We start from the raw sequence: 19,610 nt of genomic DNA, 5'->3' as shown, positions 1-19,610 counted from the left end.
GGGTTTCAGCAAAGCTCATGGTAGCTGTGCAGTGAGACTTGCTAATTCAGGCTGCGGTGTATTCATCCCTATGAAACCCTATTGAGGACATTGTCTAGTATAAAATAAACTGTATGTTTGCCTAGTGATCAGCCTTGGCTTCTTTCTGACTGATTCACTGAAGTTGTTTCTATAGAAAAATTATATTGGTTTATCTTAAACAGGAAAATAGGTATCTACAAGACTCACTATTTCATAGGGCTAAAAGTTTCTTGGACATAGTAGAATTTCCAAGGCTTATTTCTCTTTGGGAACTAGCAATAGCCAGGACTCAATTCTGTAATCTATTATATTCATCTCAAATGGTGGTTATAATACCTTCCAACAGATAATTAAAAGATTCTTTTATTACTGTTTCCTTGCTCCTTTTACCCCATGTAGCACTTGGGATTATAGAGAGCTATAGGAGCTTTTTGTTTAATTGTTTTGACCTGGCTTTGACCTATATGATAAAATCCAGCTGATCAATATACATATTATTTATATTTTCCAGATTTATTTTAAATCCACTTTCTTTAACACAGTGTTTTCCATTGTTCAAATCCTGGGCTTTTATCTCATTAAGTGGTAAATGGTCTTTCTCAGCTCTGCCTCCCAGGTGGTGGCAGGAAAGAAAGCAGCAGTCCACATGCTTTATAAAATAGAAATCATAATAGGCTCCTAGCCAGCCGTTCATGCCTGTAATCCTAGCTACTTAGAAGGCTGAGATCTAAAGATCTTATTTCAGAGCCAGTCCTTGAGACTCTTAGATCCAATTAACTACCAGAAAAGTGGAAGTAGAGCACTAGCCTTGAGCACAAAAGCTCAGGGACAGCTCCTAGACCCTGATTTCAAGCCCTAAGACCAGTGCTGAAGAGCACTGCAGTTCAGGAAAATTTAAGCTCAGGGTATTTGCATATGTTAGTCAAAAATTTTATTACTAAGATGCACCTCAGCCCAAGAAGACCTTTAATCCTGGGAAACCCAAACATTTCATAGTGACCTGTTTGAAATACCAGGACTCGTAATGCTTACAGAAGAGGAATGTCACCAGCATATAAATTGGTTGTTGTTTTTTTTTTTTTTTTCCCCCAAGCAGGGAAGGATAAAGGATATGGGATGCCTTCAACTTCTATTGTGATAAAAAATAATGACATATGCTTACTGGCAAATATTTGATTATTTCTACTGGACTAGATATATAGTTAATTTCTATTATTGAATATTATATATATATATATGTATAATTGTTATATGTGATTCTTTTTAGTGAAAAATAATGGAGATGAAAATATGGATGAATCAGATAAACAAAAAGGTCTACAAAGTCCCAAAAAAATAAAAACAGAATCTGATTGTGAAAAAAAAGATACTGCCAAAGGAGCAGGCCAGAGTGAAGTGGATACGTCAAAGACTACTGAGAAGAAGGAAGAAGGTAAGGAGGGTCCGTGAGGAGGGCGCCTGGGCGTCCTAGGAATGCACTGCCCCGGTGCCACCTCAGGAAAGGTACTTGTCCTTCTGTTAACAGCTTTATTAACAAACGGAATTCGTGTCATGTACAGTTCACCCAGTTAATGTGACCATGGTCACATAGTTCCAGGTGGTTAGCCTGTGAAGTTTCTGAGATGATTAGAATAAATCATGGACAGGGTTAAACACTTAATCTAATACATACTCTACTTTGTTACAAAAGATAAGTTTCACAAAAGGTTAGACATGGAGTTGTCATAGCATCTTCATGGTCAACCTTAGCACATTTTCATCACCCCAAAATTAAGCCTCTTGCTCACAAGCAGTCACCTTGCAATCCTTCCCAGATGCTTCCAGCCTACCAGTCTCTTCTTTGTATGCATTTTCCTGTGGTGGACATTTCAACGTAATCAGACAATATGTTGTCCTGTGGCTGACTTCTCTGACTTAGTGTAGTGTTTTCAAGGTTTATTATTTCCAGTGTTTTATTATTTCATTGTCTCTAACAGGGCATATCTGAACTGTTTCTGCTTCTTAGCTATAAACCAGTTTGGTGTTTTTATTTTTTGTACATTTATGTTCTTCTCAGAGCTAGATCTAGGAATGAAATTTACTAGTTTAAATGCAACTGTATGTGTAACCTTTGAGAAACTTCTCTTTTGTAAAAAGGAGCGTATTAAAGTGGAATATGTGTTTTTTTTAACATTTTATAATGTATAACCCTGTCCATGATCTATTTAAGCACTTCAGAAACGTTAAGCCAGGCACCAGTGGCTCACTCCTATAATCTAAGCTACTTAGGAAGCTGAGATCTAAGGGTCACGATTCGAAGCCAACTCAAGCAGAAGAGTCCCTGTGAGAGTCATTTCCAATTAACCATTCAAAAAACCAGAGTGGAGCTGTGGCTTAAAGTGGTAGAGCATGCTAGCCTTGAGCAAAAGAGCTCAAGGACAGTCCCCAGGCCCTGAGTTCAAGCCCCACAACTGACAAAAACAGAAAAAGAAAAAAAAGAAACTTCAAAATGTATGATATTTCCTTAAAGCTTTAGCATTACCTGTGTGTGCGTGCATGCATACACACATGCATTTCAGAACTGGGGCTGGAACTCAGGGTGTGGTCAATTATCTTTGAGTTTTATTGCTCAAGGTTAGTGCTCACCCACTTGAATCACAGCTCACAGCTTCATTTCTGGTTTTTGTTGATTAATTGGAGATTAGGGTATCATAGAATTTCTTTCCTAAACTGGCTTCGAGCTGTGATCCTGAGATTGTAACCTCCTGAGTAGCTAGGACTATGGGCATGAGCCACCAATCAATGCCCAGCTTTTTTTCCTCCCCCACTTTGGTCCTAGGGCTTGAACTCAGGGCCTGGGCACTGTCCTGGAGCCTCTTTTTGTTCAAGGGTAGCACTCTCACTTGAGCCACAGGGGCACTTCCGCTTTCTTGAATAGTTCATTAGAAATGAGAGTCTCACGGGGACTTTTCTGCCCAGGATGGCTCTCAACCATAATCCTCAGATCTCAGCCTCTTGAATAGCTAGGATTGTAGGTGTGCGCCACCAGCACTCACATTCTCTAATTTATTTTATTTTATTTTTCTTGGGTCTGTTATGGGGCTTGATCTCAGGGCTCTCAGCATTGTCCCTCAGCTCTTCAGCTCAAGGCTAGTTTTCTACCACTTGAGCCACAGCACCACTTCCGATTTTCTGATGGTTAATTGGAGATAAGATTCTCCTGGACTTTCTAGCCCAGGCTGGCTTTGAACCACAATTCTCAGATCTCAACCTCCTGAGTAGCTAGGGTTATAGATGTGAGTCACCAGCACCTGGCTTTCTGTAAGACTCTTATCTCCATTTAACTACCCAAAAGTAAAGTGGAGCTGTGGTTCAAGTGGTAGAGCCTTGAGCAAAAATACTCAGAGTCAGCTCCCAGGCCCTGAGTTCAAACCTCAGGAATGGCACAAAAATTAATATTGTGTATATGTGTGTGTGTGTGTGTAAAATATGTGTTTATATGTATATAGTCTCACGAATCCTTCTTTTCAGAGTTAAAAATTACAGTTCTGTAAATGTCTATTTCACAGATGTGAAAGAGCTATTGGATTCTGAGAATGATAAGTCCTTCAAGGAAGAAGCAATGGAGGTGGATCAGGAGGAGGTGAAAGCGGAGTCACATGTGAACTGTCAGGAAAGCTCCCCCGTCGATGTGGTCAATGTCAGTGAGGGCTTTCACCTAAGGACTTGTTACAAAAAGAAAACCAAATCATCCAAACTAGATGGGCTTCTTGAAAGGCGAATTAAGCAGTTCACGATGGAAGAAAAACAGCGCCTGGAAAAGATGAAGTTGGAAGGTGGAATTAAGGGTTCTGGAAAGTCTTCTACAACTTCCTTGAGAGATCTCTCTGATTCACCCATCACAACCAAAGCAAAAGAAGGGTGTCAAAATGACTTGCTGAGAGACGAACCAAGCCCAGTTGTAAATAATGAGAAGTGTGAGGAGTCAATTCAGGGATGTTCACAAAGTGATTCCTCAGCTCTGGGCATCAGTGATTCTAGTCTTACCCCAAGCAAACCTTATTCAAAACGCCGCCTGTTAGATGATGTCTCCATTCGGACTCTGGGGACAAATTACCAGAAACAAAACTCCGTTGACAATGACATAGATGAGAGTCTCTCTGAAAGCACCAGTCAAGGACAGGACCTGAGCAAAAGCAAAACAAAAGGAGGTGCTCTTTTCATCGATGTCTCTAAACCAGCCAGAACAGATGATAGTGGTACTTTGAGATTTAAGACCAGAAAACCACTCCTAGAGGAAGAGAATGACAACTTTATTTCTTCTTCTGAGACTGCTTTACTCCCATCAGGACCTAAAAATGCCAGCAACAGAGATGCCCCATCACTCTCAAAAGCAATGGACTTTGACGGGAAACTAGTATGTGATGAATATAATAACAGCACTTTGGAAAATAGTTCTGATACTATGTCTATTCAGGATAGTAGTGAAGAAGATATGGTTGTTCAGAATAGCGGTGAAAGTATTTCTGAACAGTTCCTAACTCCAGAACAAGATACTGAAAGCTCAGAGCCATTGAGATGTGAATTTGTTTCGAAGTCCACTGGAAACTGTGATGACAGGCTACAGGGCAAGGTAACGGAAGCAAATGGGAAAAAAACAAGCCAGCAGCAGAGCTCAGAGGAGAGACCAATGAACAAATGTGCCGACCAAGCAAACCTCAAAAATATCACTGATAAAAGGAATAGTGAAAATCGAGAGTCTGAAAGGAAAGGACCGAAGAGCACTTTTCAAATAAATGGAAAAGATAAGAAAGCGAAGATATATTCAAAAGGTGACTGCTTGAAGGAAATCCCCGAAAGTAAAGTAGTGAGTGGTAATGCTGAATCCAGAGTTAATAACGTAAATAAAATAATCCCTGAAAATGATATTAAGCCTTTGACTGTTAAAGAACCTTCTATGAAGCCTTTCATTAATGGTGATGTCATCATGGAAGAGCTGAGCGAAAAAAACAATTTAGAGACCAATTCACGTGTACCAAGTTCCTCAGAGGCTGAAGGTAATTACCAAGATAGCCTCAAGAGCCTGCCCTCAACCAAAGAGTCCGACAGCACGCAGATGACGCCTCCGTCCTCTTGTCCAGAAAGCAATTCCTTTAATCAGGTAGAAGATATGGAAGTGGAAACCCCAGAAGTGAAGAAGCTCACTCCGTCCTCTGTCACCTCCGGAGAGGAGTCCAACCTCAGTAATGATTTCACGGATGAAAACGGGTTGCCCACCCACAAGGCCGAAAACATCAATGGAGATTCCAAAAGGAAAACAGTCATCACGGAAGTTACCACAATGACATCCACGGTTGCCACGGAATCGAAGACTGTGATCAAGGTAGCAAAAGGCGATAAGCAAACTGTGGTGTCATCCACCGAAAATTGTGCCAAATCCACGGTCACTACTACCACCACAACAGTCACCAAACTGTCTACACCCTCCACAGACAGCACCGAGGACATCATCTCTGTTAAGGAGCAGAGCAAAACCGTGGTCACCACGACCGTGACGGACTCCCTGACCACCGCAGGAGGCACACTGGTGACATCCATGACTGTCAGCAAAGAGTATTCCACGAGGGACAAGGTGAAACTGATGAAGTTTTCCAGACCGAAGAAGGCTCGCTCAGGTACAGCTCTGCCATCCTACAGGAAGTTTATCACCAAGAGCAGCAAGAAGAGCATATTTGTCTTGCCTAACGATGACTTAAAAAAGTTAGCCAGAAAAGGAGGAATTCGAGAAGTCCCTTACTTTAATTATAATGCGAAACCTGCCTTGGATATATGGCCGTATCCTTCTCCTAGACCAACCTTTGGAATCACTTGGAGGTATATATTTTAAAATGTATTTGGGAGGATGGGAAGTTTTCAAAGAATGATCCCACTCTTGTAATAAGATACGATCATTGAACTGGGACAGAGAGGCATGCATTCAATGAGCAAAGTTGGTCATAGAAATAAGATACAAAAAGCTTCCATCTTGGCTAGTTGGTAGATACCAAAGTTCGTTTAGGAAGAAATATTGAAAGACTTGGAAGTGTAAGGGAATCCTTTAATTCAATTTTCAATTTTAACTTTCATAAAGCAAAGGGAACCTGTCAGCCCTAGCGTGCTTGTGTGCAAGTTATTTGCTGCTTTGTTTGGTCAGGGAACAAGATAACCACAAAATTGGATTGGGATTATCACCAACTTTCTGGAATGTTTGTATTTTATTTCTATTGGGTAGATGCTCATAAAAATGTAAAAAGAAGGAAGCATACCAACATATTTCTTAAAATTCATCATAATGTGGAAATCTTCTGTAATTTATGTGCATGATAAACTTGTATTTTGGAGTTCTCTGTTATCCGTGTAAGAAGAAGTAGACTCTGCAGTTCCTTAGGAATAGTCTAGAACTCAGGAATGTTCCTCGTTTAAAATTTTCTGGGCACTGTAGATTCCAGGAGACAGGTCTAAGTATATAGTATTGGCAGTTGTAAAGGGACCATAGAAATTCTTTCCTAGATGTATAGCAATTTGCCTTTGCCTACATAGGGGTGGAGTTAGAAGTAAGGCCTAGTTTCCTGAATCCCACTCTGCTACTTTGTCATCTTTCACCTATTTGTCCTTGCTTTATCCTTTGTAATATATGTCTCTGTCTCTTCACCCTTTCAACTGAAGGTAGGACATAAGTATGAGAATGTGTAGGGGCCTGGGGATTGTGTGTGGAAAGCAGGCCAGGTCTTATTGAAGATTGTTTTTGTTAGATTCCTAAGATTATTGTAGTAAGTTACTGAGCAGATTGCATTTCTCCTAAAACTTCATTTTGGTGTGTTTTTTAATGTGTTTCCAAATTTCTTTTACGTCACACTTTTTGTGTGTCCTTTATATTATAGTCAGCTAATATCAGAAGAGACCAAACAAGAATGTAAATAAGTGCTCTCTGTAGAGGAATTAATTTACTGATCCAACCAATCATAGTTTGTATGAGCAAGTTTTATTTTTATTACTCATCATTTAATTTAAAGTAAAATATCATCACTCCATTACACATGCAATAGAGACAGCTGAAAAGTCCAATTTCTCTGCAGGGCCTGCAATGAAGGATTTGCAGAATCCTGCAGGGAATCAAGGAACTCTTCATTACAGTTCATGGATTTGTAGGATTACTCTGCACTTTTCTGCTTTCTTCATTGAGAGCGGTCCCAAAATGTATCCTTGACTGTCCTGCAGGTAACTTCTTTCCCACTGGAAAAGTTACTGTGTACAAATACTCTAATTCAAATGACCTGGCAATTGCTGAGGCTGGCCCTTCTGCTCTTTTCTGTTGGGAAGTGGAAGGTAGGCTGAACTGGGAAGTGCTGTTCTCTGAATTTGCCAGCCCTCAAGCCGTGCTCAGGGCCCTTCTGTGCACAGCTGGGTTTAGGAGCCTTGTGTCAATGTTTGCTATGTACTGTGCACAATTTGTACCTGTTTAATTTCTCATTTTTTAATGGAAAGAAATACTTTCCTATATGTTTTTGATAATTGCCTTCAGATACCTGCTAACATCTTAATTTGCTAAAGTTGAGGTAAATAAAATACCTTCTGAGAGAGGCATGGGTAAATATGTATGTTCTTGATTTTGGAACACATTTTTTAAAAAGCTATTAAAAACATGCATATGAAGTGCGTTTTTATACTCACACTTGAATCAAGTATGATCCTTAGAGCAGGAACTAAGAATCCTACAGATAACAGGAGTAATAGTTTCAAATATTTATTCTGGGGTCTCACTATGTTGCCCAGACTGTCACCAATTCTAGGCTCCTCATGCCCAGCCCCTCAGTTGTTGGGACTATAGGTGTTCCTGGCTGCATGTAAGAGTTCTATTAATGTTATAGCTGAGCATTGTGGTGAGTGAAGTTAGTCTCATAGACACAGAAACTTTGACCCGTCCACTGCCACTTATCTTTCCCAGGCCTGCCTCTGTGTTTCATACTCACTTTGACCTGGTAATCTCTACAGTGCTGCCAGGAGAAATCCCATAACATGTCACTCTGACCTATGATTATTCTGCAGATAAACTACCCAATAGCTGAAGCCTTTATACACACTCACACACACACACATATATATGTGTATATATAGTCTATCCTACTCTTTAAGCCTTTGGTCTGAGCAGCACATTTTGGATTCTGCCTGCCTCTGTCAGGCCAGCTTCATCTCCATCTGAACCTCCACAATCCTGCCCCACACTCCTAACACATTGGATGTGGTGTCAGACAAGTGTGTGCTCTGCAACATTTCTCCTGAGCAAATCTGTACGCCCTTGCCCTCAAACAATCCCCCTCACCCCCTCTGCCCAGCACCCAAACCTCTGATCTCTGTCCTCAAGCTAGGTCAGATGTCCCTGTCTTGTACATAGAACACAGAAGCAGAGATCCTTTCACATAGTCTGCCATACAGCCGAGACTTAGCTGTGTTCTGAACAAATGACTGGAGGAGCAAGCTGATGATCTAGGGAGTTTCTCCCTGATGAGGTTATTGTGTGGACATAGAGATGAGAAGAGTGAATGAGAATGAACTTGTCACTGGGAAGGTGGCTCAGTGGTAGAGGGCTTGCCTTGCATGCATGAGGCCCTGGGTTCGATTCCTCAGCACCACATAAGCAGAAAAAGCCAGAAGTGGCGCTGTGGCTCAAGTGGTAGAGAGCTAGCCTTGAGCTGAAAAGCTGAGGGACAGTGCCCAGGCCCAGAGTTCAGGTCCCACGTCTGGCCAAAAAAAAAAAGAGAGAGAGAGAGAATGAACTTGTCTTTATACCTAAGTCTCCATTTGCTTTCTCCCATGAGAGCAGAGCTCCCGAAGGATTCCTTTAGGGTGTAGCCTGACAGTGACACTTTCTCCTCTCAGGATATCCCTGCACTTTGTGTTTCCCTCCTAATTAAAGAGCTGCTCTGTCCTGACTGAGGATGTACCAGGAGATAACAATGTGTCAAAGTAGGGGCAGGATGTTAGGGAGCTGCAGCAAATTTCTAGCTAGAGCTTTGTCTTTTTTCACATGGTCCCTTTTTCTAATGCCCCTAGTAGGAAGTATTGCCCTTCAAATGCTACGTTGTCTTCAGATTTACTGTCTACTGGGCTGGAGATATGGCTCAAGTGGTAGAGGACTTGCCTAGCATGAAAGGTTCTAGGTTCAGTCTCCAGTAACACACCGACACAGTCTATCTCTATTAGTGAAAGAAGTTACTTTGATTTTGTAGACTTCCCTACATTTTAATCAGACTGTGTATTCATTTATGTAGAGTGAAAATGTCAATTGCTTGTTATCCAAAGGTCCTAATAGAGAAGTGACAGCCTAAGGCTCCTTTAAAATGCGTATCGCGGTTTAAAGCCAGCCCGGGCAGGAGAGACTGTGAGACTCCTATCTCCAATAAACTACCAGAAAACCGGAAGTGGCGCTGTAGCTCAAGTGGTAGAGCGCTCGCCTTGAGCTGAAGAGCTGAGGGACAGCGCCCAGGTCCAGAGTTCAAGCCCCACGACCGACCAAAAAAAAAAAAAAAAAATGCATCATGGGGCTGGGAATGTAGCTTAGTTGTAGAGTACATGCCTAGCACACATGAATCCCTGGGGTCGATTCCTCAGTGCCACATAAACAAAAAAGGCCAAAGTGGCACTGTGACTCAAGTGGTAGAGTGCCTTGAGCAAAGGTGCTCCTAGGCCCTGAGTTCAAACCCCAAAATGAAATACATTCTGGTGCTAGGTTCTGGTGGCTCAAAGTGGTAGAGCGCTTGCCTTGAGTGAAAAAGCTAAGACAGCACCCAGGCCCTGAGTTCAAGCCCCATGACCTATCCAAAAGAAAGAAAGAATTCTAGTGAGTTCTATTATAGGACATTTACCCACTGCAGTTGAGTAAATTCCTTTGAAATTGCTTTTAGCATTAGGTTTTGAAGAGTAGAAAAACAATTCAGTAACTTCACACACTATGCTGCTTATGTGTAAAGGGAAAAACAAATATTTCTGATTAGTCACTGATCTAGCATTGTCCTTTTTCTAATGTTTTACTACTTGTTATAGGATCCCTAAACTGCACTAACATTGTTAAATGATATTATTCATCATCTAGTACTTGATGTTTTGCAGAGCCACTATTTGGATACAGAGTTTTCTTTCCACTGGAAAGGTCTTCCTAGATTTGCAAAGTGTTCAGGTTTAATTTTGCTTTTAAGAAGATATAAACAGGCTGGGCACTGGTGGCTTACATCTGTAATCCTAGTTTACAAAGGGGACTGAGATCTCAGGATTGAGGTTTGAAAAGCCAGCCAGGGCAGACAATTCTGTAAGACTAAGACTCTTATCTCTACTGAGCCAGCGAAAAGATGGAAGTAGAGATGAGCTTGAGTGAAGAAGCCAAACAAGGGGGCTTGTCCCTGAGCTCCAGCCCCCATGTTCCTATGCACAGAAAAAGAAGATTGAATATTTTCAGATTTTTCTGCTTCAGCAAAAATTAGTCACAACTCCTGTAATTACTTTAAAAAACTATTTTATTTGTTCTTGTTTTTACTTTTCCTTGCAGATATTTTAGAATTGAATAAATTTAGGAAATCTTCATAAATTGTTACCATTTCAGCTTTACAATGAAACATGCTTATTACTTTGAATATTTATGTGACATTCAGAGTGAATATGGACCCTTTAAAATTGTCAGACACAGGGCTGGGAAGGTGGCTCAGTGGTAGAGCGCTTGCCTTGCATGCCTGAGGCCCTGGGTTCAATTCCTCAGCCCCACATAAGCAAAAAGAAAAAAGCCAGAAGTGGTGCTGTGGCTCAAGTGGTAGAGCACTAGCCTTAAGCTGAAGAGCTGAGGGACAGCACCCAGGCCCAGAGTTCAGGCCCCACAACCGGACCCCAAAAAAAAAATTGTCAGATATAAGTTGTGCTAAGAACAAAAACTTCTTTCAAGGAACATATAATGTCAGAATCTTACAAAACCATATTATAAGCTGGGCACTGGGGGTTCACGCCTGTAATCCTAGCTACTAAGGAGGCTGAGATCTGAGGATCACCAGCCTGGACAGGAAAATCCATGAAACTTATCTCTGGGGAAAAAACCAGAAGTGGCGCTGTGGCCCAAAATGGTAGAGCCTTGAGCAAAAGAGCTCAGGGACAGGGCCCAGGCCCGGAGTTCAAGCCCCACAACTGACTTTTAAAACAAAAAAATAAAACAAAGCAAAACAAAAAACTATCTATAAATGCTGAAGCCATAATAAAGATAAAGCCAAAATCTTTCAATTAAGGAAAGAAAAGAAAGGATAGAGAGGGAGGAACAGCAAGGGAGAGAGAAGGATGGGGAGGAACAGAGATTAAAATGGAAAATGCATGTGAATATGCACGTAGAGAGAGAGTTTTACTTGGTCTGTTCTTCCAGATACAGGCTTCAGACTGTGAAGTCCCTGGCCGGAGTGAGCCTGATGTTACGGTTACTGTGGGCCAGCCTGAGATGGGACGACATGGCAGCCAAGGCTCCGCCAGGAGGAGGGACCACACGGACAGGTAAGGGGGTGGAGTCTCAAAGAGCATCAGCGGACTGGTTGGTTACCTATTGTAGATAGCATCTTTTACAAAACAAATGTAATGGTTGTTTTAAAGGTGATGCACAGAGGTACATAAATACAGGTAAAAAGTGCAGTTTTTATGGACAATGTCACCCCTTCCCTCGCTCACTCCAAGTGATAGTTTGCATCTTGGTTATTCATAAAAATACAGCTTTCTGGGCTGAAGGCATGGCTCAAGTGGTAGAATGTTGGCCTTGCAAGCGTGAGGCCTTGAGTTCAATTACTAGTACTACCAAAACAACAACAGCACTGCAGCTTTTACCTGTGACACATATCCTAAAATCCTGGTGGCTGGGAAAATTCAGATTGTGAGACACCATACATGAAAGTCAAGTCTTCCGAATGACAGCTTTTATAAGACTAGAAGTCATTTAAACTGAGTCTCCCAGAGTCCTGTGCTTGCTTCTGTTGTTCTAGGACTTTTATTTTGTGGGTTGTTTTTTGTTTTTTGTGGGTTGTTTTTTTGTCCTAGACGGGGTCTCATACTCGGTACTTACTGCTTTCACTCATTGGCTAACGCTCTACCAAGCCATGCCTCCATCCCAGGACTTGTATTTTGAGTTTCACTGCCAGAAGCTAAGTTGCACCCTACAACAGTTTGTTCAGTTTAGAAATTTTTCTCTCAGCTATTCAAGAAGCTGAAGTAGGAAGATTGCTTGGATCCAAGAGTTTAGTACCAACATAGTGAGACCCTAGGTCAAAAGTACATGAATATATAACCTAAGAAGTTTTCCCATGGAAGAAACTCTATACTGTTGCAGTCTGCTAGCAACTGTGTAGTCATTAATTAAACGTTTCTGAAGGTTTATTCCATATGTGTCTCTTCATTAAAGTGCCAGGTGTGGTACCTTTGTAGTCTCTGAGAATGTCTAGTGGTATTAATAATATACAATTAAATCCCCATAGAAACATCTGAAACTGAAATCACAACCACAGAAATAATTAAGAGGCGGGATGTTGGTCCTTATGGCATTCGTTCTGAATACTGTATCAGGAAAATCATTTGTCCCATTGGAGTTCCAGAAGCACCAAAAGGTAAAGAACGGTAAAAATTCTACTCTCTTGTTATCCATACACATTAATTACATGAATTGAAAGATTTTGAAAAATATTTCTAGTATGAACTCTATAAGTTTCAGAAAGAAACCTTAACTGAAGCCGGGCGCTGGTGGCTCACACCTATAATCCCAGCCACTCAGGAGGCTGAGATCTGATGATCACAGTTCAAAGCCAGCCAGGGCAGGAAAATCCGAGAGACTCTTATCTCCAAGGAAGTGACCCTGTGACTCAAATGGTAGAGGGCTTGCCTTGAGCGGAAGAGCTTAGGGACAGCTCCCAGGCCCAGAGTTCAAGCCCCATGACCAACCAAAAAAAAAAAGTAAGAAATCTTAAGTGAATTTAAGCAATAAACAAAACAAGATTGTTAGCCACATATTAGTGCTTGTTGTTACTGTGTAACCTCATATAATGAAGATATGGGCAATGATTGGACCACAGGCCCTTAGCCCCAGGAAAACAGCTGCTACTATGGCTAGCTTATTGTAGTCATGGCACTTTGTGCAGCATCTGACCTATGAAAATGGTTTGGGGAGCCAAGGGTTGAAGCTACTGCGAAGTACTTCAGTGGTCAGAATAAAATAATATGAAACATAACGAATTATTCAGGCTGGATGTAGTGGCATACACCTGAAATCCCAGCTACTTGGGAAACTGAGGCATCCCAATAAGGATACCCATCCCAACTGTGAGAGAGAAATGCAACTGTGTTGGGGTCTTAGTCACATGTGGGGAAGGGGCAGAAATAGTTACAGAGGGACCAGGTCACATAGCCAGTAGGCCACATCCCATGAGCTTTTGCAACAGCCTGCTTTTTTTCTTGCAAATGAGGTTTGATTGAAGTATAGTTATTCTTACTCAGGTATGCATGCTCTTTTCTATTGTGATCAAAGGGAAGAATCAAGTAGGGAACAGAAACCAGCTGGCCTGCATAGTCTGACTATAGCATCTGGCACTTTAAGGAGAGAAAGTTTGCTGAGCTTAGCTGTACATTCTTGCTGTCTACAACATTCACTCGCGAAGCTAAGGGGGAAGCATCATTAATCCAAGGCCAACCTGGGCTGCATACAATCTGTGTCCAAAAATGAAGTAAAAAGAAAAAGGTTGAGGGGCTGGGAAGGTGGCTCAGTGGTACAGCACTTGCCTTGCATACATGAGGCTCTGGGTTTGATTCCTCAGCACCACATAAGGAGGAAAAAAAAAAAAGGCAGAAATGGCACTGTGGCTCAAGTGGTAGAACGCTAGCCTTGAGGTGAAAAGCTGAGGGACAGCGCCCAGGCCCAGAGTTCAGGCCCCACAACCAAAGGGGAGGGAGGGGAATGAAATACATATATGAGAAAACTCCCGCAGTACTCTCATTTTGGGGGAGTGGCAGGGGCGGGGGAGGCTTCAGTCAGGGGCTTCATCTCAGGGCCTAAGAGCTCTTTCAGTCAAGGCTAGCACTCTACCACCTTGAGCCACAGTGCCATTTCTGGTTTTCTGGTGGTTGGTTAATTGGAGATGTCTTTCATAGACATTCCTGACCAGGCTGGCTTCACACCACAATCCTCAGATCTCAGCCTCCTGAGCAGCTAGGATTACAGGTGTGAGCCACTAGCACCTGGCAGTAGAGTCATTAAAATACTCTGCTTTTTTTCCCAAAGAAACACCTACACCTCAGAGGAAAGGCCTTCGATCAAGTGCACTGCGGCCAAAGAGACCAGAAACACCTAAGCAAACTGGCCCTGTTATTATTGAAACCTGGGTAGCAGAAGAAGAATTAGAACTCTGGGAAATCAGGGCCTTTGCTGAGAGGTAAGGAAATCCTTAATATCTGGTCATAGATTCTATCAATTCAGAATTTTAAAATATCAGGCTATTATTCAGTATATAATTTATATATAGTATATTTCTATATAGATATGTCTATGTTTATAGATAGTTTATGTATGTATAATCTATATAAGTCATGTTAATTTTATTGCACTTTTTGAGTTACTTTTTGTTCATTAAGGTCCTATTTTATATGTTATTATCCATTTGTTAGTCTCTAATTATCCTAAAACGTTATTTTTAAACAGATTGGCAAAAAAATAAATAGACATGTTCTTACATTAGTGGCCAGATGTCTGATAGGATAGTTTCTGATAAGTTGCTTTTTTTTTTTTTTTTCTGCAGAGTGGAGAAAGAAAAGGCCCAAGCAGTTGAACAACAGGCTAAGGTTAGTGACCAAAGGTGGGGGATGATTTCAGGGCCCCATAGGGAGGCTCTCCTAAGACAGTAGTGACCCTCTACCTAACAAGGAGTCCTGCCTGGAAACCTGTTTCCAGTTCTTGCCCTGCAAGCACAGTAACTGTATATACATTGGATATTTCAAATGCCCCTCACCCACAGTTTTAGTTTATTACTTGAACCCAGCTTTGTGGTGCAGGAAGCTACATAGTGGAGAACATAGGGAAGTTCTGTTGTTCATTATCTTTCTAATTCCAGAAGTTAGAATTCTAGAAATAAATTCCAATCTGGAAAGTCTCTGTAATCTATGCACAAGTAAATTGTACTAACAACTCCATTCTAAGAATCTGTTGTAATTGCTGATGCTAAAGCCAGTGATAGTTCTGTGATGAACTAAACATGTGCCTGGGTACTTGCTGCACAAAGAGAAGATGCTTGTTTCTATGAAGGAGACATGAGGTGCTTTCACCCAGTGAGAAGTTTTAAACTTTGGAGACACAATAAAATAGAACATAGATAAAATAGTTTTGTTGTTGTTGTTACTATGTTGTGTCAGAAGTGGGGCTTGAACTCTGGGCCCACTGTTAGCTTTTTTGGTCAAGACAAGTAGAATCTACCACTAGAGCCACACTTCTACTTCTGGCTCTGTGTGTGTGTGTGTGTGTGGTGTGTGTGTGCGCGCATGCAGGTCCTATGGCTTGAACTCAGGACCTAAGCAGACCTAAGCTCTATCCCTAATCTCTTTTGCTCAGGGCTATCACTCAACCACTTCAGCCAGGCTCTACTGGCTTTTTGTGGTTGTAGATAAGAATCTCATAGACTTTCCTGTCTGGGCTGGGATTGAACTGGGATCCTCAGATCTCAGCTTCCTGAGTAGCTAGGATTACAGGTGTGTGCCTGACTTACTTCTGGCTTTTTGATGGTTAATTGGAAATAAGAGTCTCTCCTCTTGAGTAGCAAGGATTATACACTTGAACCGCTGGTATCTGGCCTTGCCTATTTTTTTTAATTGCTTATGGCAGGAAAGGTCTCACTTTGTAGCCCAGGTTGACCTTAAACTAAAGATCATCCTGTCTCTACCTCTTGAGTGTTGGGATTATAATTGTATGGCACCATAACTGGCTTAATCCTGAGTTTGTTTTGTTTTGTGGTGTTCTAGGGGTTGCTTCATGATTGCTATGCAGATGCCCTACCAAAAAAGGAGCCAGCTCCTTTTTTGTGTGGTGGTTATTTTTTAACTTAGATCTCACTTTTCCGCCCATACCTGGACTGTGGTTCTCTTATTTGTGGTTCTTGGATGACTGGTACTTTTTACCACATCACACCCTTCCATTGGATAAGATGGAGTCTCACCAATTTTTTCACCTTTCATACCTGGTTTGCCCTCAAACTGTAATCCCCTACCCTCTACCCCACAAGTAGCAAAGATTACAGACTAGAGTTCCTGTGTTTCTGTTTGGTTTGGTTTGGGGTTTTTTTTTGAAGATCTTATTATACCATTCTCTGTAAAATAGCATTTTTGTTGTTGTTGTTGGTCATGGGGCTTGAAGTCTGAGCCTGGGCACTGTCCCTGAGCTCTTCAAATCAAGATGAGTACTCTACTACTTGAGCCACAGCACCACTTCCGGTTTTCTGATGGTTAATGGAGGTAAGAGTCTCAAGGACTTTCCTGCCCAAGCTGGCATTAAACCATGATCCTCAGATCTCAGCCTCCTGAGTAGCTAGGTTCAGGTGTGAGCTACTATCCCCCGGCCCTAAAATATCTTTAGTAAAAATATTTTAACAAAATACTATAAGAACCAGATACTAGCTACCCATGCCTGTAATCCTAACTGCTCACAAGGCTGAGAGCTGAGGATCATAGTTTGAAGCCATGCAGAAAAGTTCACGAGACTTATTTCCAATGAGCTATTCAAAAAAAAAGAAAGAAACCAAGAGTTGGTGGCTCACGCCTGTAATCCTAGCTACTCAGGAGGCTGAGATCTGAGGATCGCAGTTCAAAGCCAGCCCAGGCAGGAAAGTCCATGAACTCTTATCTCCAGTGAACCACCAGAAAACCAGAAGTGGCGCGGTGGCTCAAGTGGTAAAGCGCTGGCCTTGAGCTGAAGAGGGAGGGAGGGCATCCAGGCCCAGAGTTCAAGCCCTACTACCAAAAAAAAGAAGAGCAGGAGGGGAAGGGGAAGGGGGAGACGAGGAGGACAACAAAGTGGTAGAGCGATGGCCTTAAGAAAAAAAATAAGCTCAGGGATAGCACCCAGGCCCTGAGTTCAAGCCCTGGGACCAGCACAAAAACAAACAACAACAAAAAAATCCTTTCAGAAATCTAGAGAAGTTGTTTTTATAATTTTTAGCTTGTTGCTTCTGATTGGATTATTATAGTGAAACAGAAACCTATCATTTGTTCTCAGCTCCGAATGTCAGCCCTGAGCAGCAAGGCGTTCCTCTTTCCAGGAAACTAGTCACATCTTCTTTTCATTCTGAAAGCTTGAATGTTTGTACAGGTCACAAAATTTGGATCATTTTCTTTTGTTTTGGACAATGATAATGAAATATGTGTGATACAGAGACATGTAGATATTGCCTACATTAAAAATTTAAATTATAGATTAAATGTATTTTAGTCTCTTTAGAAGTGAAATATATTAGAAGTTTAAAAGCTAGTCACCAATGGCTCATGTCTGTAATCCCAGCTACCTAGGAGGCTGAGATAGGAGGATTGTGATTTAAAGCCAGCCTAGCCATCAAATTCTGTGAGATGCTAATCTCTGCTAAAAACTACCAACCGCCCCCCTACCCCTCAAAAGCCAGAAATGGAACTGTGGCTCAGACTGTAGAGCCCTAGCCTTGAGTAAAAAGAAGCTCAGACACAGCACCCAGGTTCTGAGATCAAGTCCCAAGGCTAGCACCAAAAAATAAAATTTAGGGGCTGGGAAGGTGACTCAGTGGTAGAGTGCTTGCCTTGCATGCATGAGGCCCTGGGTTTGATTCCTCAGCACCACAAAAGCAGAAAAACCCAGAATGGAGCTGTGGCTCAAGTGGTAGAGCGCTAGCCTTGAGCTGAAGAGCTGAGGGGCAGCACCCAGGCCCAGAGTTCAGGCCCCACAACCGGATCCCAAAAAATAAAATAAATAAATAAAAGTTAGTCTGTTTTCTTGGGGTGAACAAAATTATGGTGGGATTTCTTGTAGAACAGGTTGTTTTAATGTGGAACTATGTGGATTCACATTTTCTCTCACTGACTTTTGTAGAAACGACTGGAACAACAGAAGCCTACAGTCATTGCCGCTTCTACTACATCCTCACCAAACAGTACAACCAGCACCATCTCTCCAGCCCAGAAAGTTATGGTGGCCCCCATAAGTGGTTCAGTTACCCCTGGTACAAAGATGGTACTAACTACCAAAGTGGGCTCTCCAGCGACAGTCACATTCCAGCAAAACAAGAACTTCCACCAGACCTTCGCGACCTGGGTTAAACAAGGCCAGTCAAATTCAGGTACAGAGCCATGCCGAAGTCACACATTGCCTCCAGGACAAAGCACTTTCAATCCTTCCCCTACTGAAATAAGACCTGTCTTTAGAAAGTTATTTTTCTTCTGCAGCTGATTGATCAAGCAAACTGTAACCATTGGTTTATTTCCAGCAAAATATTCATTATATGACATTAGCAAAGCTTTCCTACATTATTTAACGTTCAACATCTACATAATTCACTGTGAGTGGAGAGGAATGTGATACAGGATGAGCCACATTTCATGCATTGGTGCCCTTCCTAGAAATCACTCCATTGCTGGTTATTTTAAATCTAAAGCTTATTAAATGTCTTATACCCCATTAGCCACCAGCACAGCTGCCACATCTGCTACCACCATTGCCAGCACAGGTCAGACGTTCCAAATTACAGGCAATCCAGTCACTATGGCAGGAAAAGTAATTACCAAACTGCCACTTCCTGCAAACAGCAAGATTGTCGCTGTAAATGTGCCAGCCACACAAGGAGGTAAGGGAGATGCAGAGTTTTAATTCACATTTGCCAGATCATACTGTTGCCATTATTCCATTTCCTCCTCACTGATTTCAGTCCTCAGATCTCACATTCTGTGTGGCCCACTATGCAACCCTCCACACATAGTTTCTTCTAGAAACCAAGCAGCACCAATGCTTCTCCCTAAAGAGATACTTGTTAATGACCTCTTCATCTTTTTTAAGGTGTTGTTCAGGTGCAGCAGAAAGTCCTGGGCATCATTCCATCGAGTACAGGTACAAGTCAGCAGACGTTTACTTCATTCCAGCCGAGGACTGCTACCGTCACAATTAGACCTAATACCTCAGGCTCAGGAGGAACCACCAGCCCATCACAGGTAAGAGTTCTTCCCAGGCTCCTTTTGTTATGGAGTGATAGACATATCAGGATGATGAGGAACTTAGAAGGACCTTGTTTAGGATCAGTCCAGCTAATTTATTTGTGTGTTTGTTTGTTTTGATATTGGTCCTTCAGCTTGAATTCAGGGACCAGGGTGATAGCTCTGAGGTTTTGTGCTCAAGGCTAGTATTCTAGCACTTGAGCCACAGCTCTACTTTGAGCTTTTTGGTGATTAATTGGAGATTAGAAATGTTATGGCCTTTCCTGCCTGGGTTGGCTTCCAACCAGGATCTTCAAATCTCAGCCTCCTGAGTAACTAGGATCGTAGGTGTGAGCCATCAGCAGCACCCAGCTCTGCTTTTT

The 19,610-nt window shown here is 41.9% G+C and overlaps 1 protein-coding gene across 7 annotated transcripts in view; it reads left to right on the top strand.

The window, feature by feature from the left end:
• Bptf (bromodomain PHD finger transcription factor) overlaps positions 1 to 19,610 on the top strand; it is a 142,774-nt gene that overhangs the window by 81,194 nt on the left and 41,970 nt on the right. For all 7 annotated transcript variants that reach the window (XM_013037929.1, XM_013037925.1, XM_013037928.1 and 4 more), the window contains 8 exons: positions 1,289 to 1,453; positions 3,570 to 5,874; positions 11,432 to 11,556; positions 12,525 to 12,653; positions 14,318 to 14,468; positions 14,832 to 14,874; positions 18,134 to 18,380; positions 19,094 to 19,245. In XM_013037929.1, the coding sequence (XP_012893383.1) occupies positions 1,289 to 1,453; positions 3,570 to 5,874; positions 11,432 to 11,556; positions 12,525 to 12,653; positions 14,318 to 14,468; positions 14,832 to 14,874; positions 18,134 to 18,380; positions 19,094 to 19,245 (3,317 nt within the window). The remainder of the gene's footprint in view (positions 1 to 1,288; positions 1,454 to 3,569; positions 5,875 to 11,431; positions 11,557 to 12,524; positions 12,654 to 14,317; positions 14,469 to 14,831; positions 14,875 to 18,133; positions 18,381 to 19,093; positions 19,246 to 19,610) is intronic.

The sequence above is a fragment of the Dipodomys ordii genome, unplaced genomic scaffold, assembly GCF_000151885.1.
Source record: "Dipodomys ordii isolate 6190 unplaced genomic scaffold, Dord_2.0 Scaffold7, whole genome shotgun sequence".
Classification (NCBI taxonomy): Eukaryota; Metazoa; Chordata; class Mammalia; order Rodentia; family Heteromyidae; genus Dipodomys; species Dipodomys ordii.
Note: the sequence above shows the minus strand (reverse complement) of the source record. Positions and strands in the feature narration are given on the sequence as shown.